Source organism: Oryza glaberrima, chromosome 9, assembly GCF_000147395.1.
Source record: "Oryza glaberrima chromosome 9, OglaRS2, whole genome shotgun sequence".
Lineage (NCBI taxonomy): Eukaryota > Viridiplantae > Streptophyta > Magnoliopsida > Poales > Poaceae > Oryza > Oryza glaberrima.
In genome coordinates this window covers 6,772,224-6,777,443 of record NC_068334.1, presented here as the reverse complement: position 1 = coordinate 6,777,443, position 5,220 = coordinate 6,772,224, and the positions used below count along the sequence as shown (strand labels likewise).

The 5,220-nt window shown below is 43.9% G+C and overlaps 1 protein-coding gene across 2 annotated transcripts; it reads left to right on the top strand.

The window, feature by feature from the left end:
* Positions 1-567: 567 nt before the first annotated feature.
* Positions 568-4,991, top strand: LOC127785472 (transcription initiation factor TFIID subunit 15-like). Of its 2 annotated transcripts, none has more exons than XM_052312930.1 (8): positions 568-680; positions 1,132-1,255; positions 1,370-1,707; positions 1,824-2,024; positions 2,818-2,901; positions 3,792-3,873; positions 3,946-4,069; positions 4,364-4,991. In XM_052312930.1, exons 2-8 carry the CDS (start codon positions 1,139-1,141, stop codon positions 4,594-4,596), a joined length of 1,179 nt encoding a protein of 392 aa, XP_052168890.1. In that variant the 5' UTR covers positions 568-680; positions 1,132-1,138; the 3' UTR covers positions 4,597-4,991. The 2 variants fall into 2 exon arrangements, with proteins under 2 accessions (XP_052168890.1, XP_052168888.1); XM_052312928.1 differs by having other exon boundaries at positions 3,946-4,072; positions 4,364-4,963.
* Positions 4,992-5,220: the final 229 nt, after the last annotated feature.

Genomic DNA, 5,220 nt, shown 5'->3' with positions numbered 1-5,220 from the left:
GCCTGGGCGTCACGCTCAAGATGCTGGTGCTCGTCCACCGCCTCCTCGCCGACGGCGACCTGGCGTTCGAGCAGGAGCTGGCCTCCTCGTCGCTCCGCCGCCCAGGAGCGGGAGAGAGATAAGAGGGAGAGAGAGAGGGGTCAGAGAGAAGAGGTAGTGAGGATGACGTGTGGGTCCACATGGGCCCACCTTTTTTATTATTTGTGTATGCACCTGACATGTGGGTCCCACAAGTTTTATTATTTTTTTCGGATCTGATTGCAACATCAGCGCCACGTCAATAACACGTTGGACAAAGACCTAATTAAAAGAAGCCACGTCAGCGCCACCTCAACCAAAACTGGAGTCAAATACTGCCGAGGGACCTTATTTAAACGGTTTCATAAGTTGGAGGATCCGTCGTGCCTGGTTTTGTGATTAAGGGACGAAAATCGGACTGGGCAACAAATAAAGGGACCCAAAGTAAGCTTATTCCTTTTGACAGCTGCCATTGAGACGGCCCAATTCGCCCTAGTTGGCCTCATAAGGCCCAACCCACCCCACCACCCTCCGCATTTCACCCCTCCTGGCCTCCTCTCCTCTCCTCTCCCACCACCACCACCCGCCGCCGCCGCCGCGTGGTTCACCTCCGCCGCCGGATCCCCTCCTCCGGGCTCGCGCCTCGAGCCGGAGCGCCGCAGGTGAGCCAGAGAGTCCCCCCGTCCCCCGCCCTTCCTTCACCTAACTCTAGGGCCCGAGCGATCTGGTGTTCTGGTGCGCTAGGGTTCTCGCGTGGGGGGTTGGGTTGGTCGACCGTGCTCTCCGCGATCTAGGGTTTGTGGCTAGGGCGGCTCTGAGCTGCGCGAAATTTTATTCTGTTAGGGGGTCCTGCTAGTCGACAGCTGATATGATGTGTGTGGTTGAAGTTATTACACTTGGACTAGTTCGTGATGAAATATAAGGCCCTTCGATGCTTCGTTTCAAGTTATACTCCTTATTACTGATTGTTCATATGTATGACCTTTTATTGTTGGATTAGTTTGTAGTACTTACCCTGTTTAGTTCACTGTTGATTATTAGTAATATTGCATCAAGGATCAGTGGCTCGATTTAAATAATAATGGTACTTATTTTCTGTAATTGGGCTATCAGTTGGGAGATGGCTGGGTATATGTCAAGAGGCCCCCCAAATGGCTCTGTTTATGTTTGCAATCTGCCTCCTGGAACCGATGAGACCATGCTGGCCGATTATTTTGGCACCATAGGGTTGCTGAAGGTATGGATGGGGGTCTTCCCAGGCAACATTTTTATAGCTGATTAAAAGATTCTTCAAGCCTTTGTAGCTTCATTTTCATGGTAATTAGTCATTTTCTGTTGTTGATCTCAACAGAAGGATAAAAGGACCGGTCGTCCAAAAATCTGGATATACAGGGACAAGGTTACCAATGAACCAAAGGGTGACGCGACAGTCACCTATGAAGACCCACATGCTGCTTCAGCTGCAGTAGAATGGTTCAATAACAAGGATTTCCATGGAAGCACCATTCAGGTCCATATAGCTGAGTCAAAAAACAAAGACACGTATGACAACTCGGCGAGTTTGAACAACTCTGCTGGCCTTGGTGGACAAGATGAATTGGACAACGGGGCAGGCAGAGGGAGAGGGCACGGTGATGGTCCAGGAAAAGCCTGGCAGCAAGATGGGGATTGGCTGTGCCCAAATACAAGGTCTGTTTTGATTGGTAAGAGGCTTCCCTGTCACTTAATTTCTTTTGCTGACTAGTATAGTAGTATGGTCATCACCGTGTATTCAAAATCCTGTCTGATATTGCTTCCTCTCCCAGTTGTGGCAATGTAAACTTTGCCTTTCGTGGTGTCTGTAATCGCTGTGGAGCTGCTCGCCCTGCTGGTGTTAGTGGATCAAGTGCCGGTGGTGGTGGTAGGGGTAGAGGCCGTGGAAATGACGATGCAAAAGGAGGCAGCCGTGCTGCTGCTGTTGGTGGTCCTCCTGGACTGTTTGGTCCAAATGATTGGTCATGCCCAATGTAAGAATACCCACATAAGTTTGCTGTTTCATGACTTCTTCTGTCCTTACCTTATTTGTATTTGTTATTAGCTGTTGCATGCCTGCTTGATGAACCCAATTGTGCTGTGCTCTCTATGACTATTTATGCCTGTTCAAATCTTCAATATTATTTCTACCCTGTGTTTATGCAGGAATTTTGGAGAAGCACTTAATGTTGGTAATCGAGCTGTTAGAAATTTAAATTTCATTGGTGTTGTAACTCAATCATCTTAAACTTTAGTGACTGAAAATCAATTTTGCAATATACTCCCTCCGTCCCACAAATGCTTTATTTCTAGCATTCAAAATTTGTCCCACAAAGACTTCATTTCTATATGTTGCAGCCAATCAAGCTAACGCATGCACATTTAATTGGAGCCTAGGAAATACAACCAAGAGTATTAATGAGGGGTACCATAGACATTTTTTCTCCCTAAATTTGTCTGAAGATCGCTAGAAATGATGTCTTTGTGGGATGGAGGGGGTAGTTATTAGTGAATGGCGACCTTGTAATCTATCATTCTTGTTACTAACCTACTACGGGGTCTAAGCTTTTCAATAATGTTTCGTCAAACCGTTATTTCCATTAACACAAGTATTTTGTAACTTCATTAGGATGATGACCTGTTGGTGTCTCCTCAGTCCTATGGGATTGTAGTACTAATATTATGTATTGACTAAATTGATCAACAGTAATAAAAAGCATCATGGTTGTACCATGTACTATATTATAGAACCGCATATGTGATGATAAATAATTTAATGTTTTCCAGGTGTGGCAACATAAATTGGGCAAAGCGGATGAAATGTAATATCTGTAACACCACTAAGCCAGGTCACAATGAAGGTGGTGTGAGGTAAGACATATGCACAACCTGCATGTGGCATGTTCATTGCTTTGCCAGTTAAATAGTCGAAATGTATTATTTGCCTTTGCTTTGGCATGAACTATGGTGAGCAATTTATGTAAAGCAAAGCACTACATTTACCTGTCCTGCTCATGTCTAAATTAGAGTACACTCATCACACCCTGGTTTGTGATGACTGATTTTTGGCTATAATTTGGCAGACTTTGGACTGTAGTTGCCTCAAGAACTGGTTACGCAGTTACTCATTGGCATTCATTTTTTATTCATTTTTGGCACATACGAATAGCATGGTAACTACAGTGCTACTCTGTTTTCTTGTAAACAGTTTTGGGCTTTTGGTCTCATTTGAGCAACACTAGACACAAATAAGAGCGATATGCTGTGGCATTTTATCCCATTTGTTTGGCATGACTGTCTGTGAACCTGTGGTGATGACAATTAGTGCACCTAGCTGACAGTCACACGGTGCACCTTTTGCCAGTTGTAATATAGAGTTGTGACAACACAATTGGGTGCAGTACTGCAGTATGTTGTTATGACAACATAGTTGGGGCACCATCAGTGGAAACGTTCCCCATTTATTGATGATTTAGCACCTTTGAAATTCAACTTCAAACTCAAGTGTTGAAATAAACATGAAAAGGAAGATTATTATGATGTAAAATTTTTCATTTACTTTTGATTGACTTCCTTTCTGTTAATCTTTACACTCAACATAGAATTTTTAACACGAAATTGTACAAAAAGGCATGATAAAATGAGAAGTGCATGTGGTTGCATTACCCATAAAATCAACTCATGTAATTGGTAATTATTATACATGAAATTGTAAGTCTTTCAATCATGAGACTTTTCTCACCAATTACATTTATTTGCAGAGGAGGCCGGGGTGGTGGGTATAAAGAACTTGATGAAGAAGAACTAGAGGAAGTTAAAAGGCGCCGCAAAGAGGCTGAAGAGGTGGGACATGTTATTTGATGCCCCATGTGTCAAGTCATGAGTTTTCATCTAAATGTTTTTTTCCTGTTATAGGATGACGGGGAGATGTATGATGAATTTGGCAACCTCAAAAAGAAATTCCGTGCTAAAACACAGCAAACTGAAAATGCACCAACCCTTCCTGGGTCTGGACGGGCTGGATGGGAGGTTGAGCAACGTGGTATTACATGCTCATTTCATTTTTTTTGTTAATTAATTCCGTTTGAATTTGTGTGTAGTCCTATCACATGTTCTTGGTAAATTATTATTGTAGAAGACTAAACATTTGCTATGCTTATTAACATAGGATAAGTTCAAACTACACCTACTTTATGATTTGTACTTGTGCACTTCAACAAATCACAAAATAGATACACATATTTCTGGACAAACAAATTACTTTCTGGCACAGAAATCTGATTTACCCCCTTTTTGTATTGTACATAATAATATTTGTCCATCATCATTATAGGTTCAACTGGAAGAGAAGGCAGGGAAAGGAGCAGAGATCGAGGCAGAGAACATGACTACGATGAACGGGATAGCAGGAACAGAGATAGAGGCAGTCATGGGAGGGAGCGGCGCCGAAGCCGAAGTAGAAGTAGAGACCGTGAGAAGGAAAGGGGGAGGAACAGGGGGAGGGACCACAGCTATGAGAGGAGCTGGGAGCGAGGAGCCGAGCGTGACCGTGATCGCTATGGGTGAATACTTCATGCCAGGATCATCACACGCTGCATGCCGATTTTTGGTTTTCCGATACTTATGTTTTGTTGCTGGATAGCTATGCTGCTTCAGCTATTTCTGTTAGATGTGGTTGCACATTGTCTGTCTTAGTCTGATGACAGTTTATTATCTTCGGACTTCTCGATGAACTAGACCACTAAGCTTCTGATTAAATGTGCTATGTACCTTGGGAGTATTTTTCATGTAAGATTTTACCGTGAATGCTGTCCACCTGGAACTGGGAATTTATTTTAAGGATATTGGTTTGGAATCCAACTCGTCTCACCGGTTGTTGGGTATATCATGCAAGACTTAATTTTACTGGTAATTTGGGCTTTGGTCTAGTGGATTAACATATGTACCCTATAGTTCAATAAATGGTTTCACTCATTACTCATTCTTTCATTCTTCATGGAACGGTCCGGATCATCTTTGTGTAAAAACCAACGCTCAGGATCGATTAGCAGCCTCCCACCTCCACCGAACGCGTCATCTCCTCCAATCCTGCGCCGCATCCCCTCCCGAACGCGACGTCTCCGCCAATCCCGCGCCGCATCTCCTCCCATCCTCTCTCTCTCTCTCTCTCTCGCTGTCTCGCACCGCCTA

Excerpts from the sequence above, each read along its gene's own strand:
- LOC127785472 (XM_052312928.1), top strand. The coding sequence starts at position 1,139 with ATGGCTGGGTATATGTCAAGAGGCCCCCCAAATGGCTCTGTTTATGTT. Across the intron at positions 2,025-2,817 it reads AATGATTGGTCATGCCCAAT|GTGTGGCAACATAAATTGGG; the intron begins GTAAGAATACCC and ends AATGTTTTCCAG. Across the intron at positions 3,874-3,945 it reads GCCGCAAAGAGGCTGAAGAG|GATGACGGGGAGATGTATGA; the intron begins GTGGGACATGTT and ends TTCCTGTTATAG.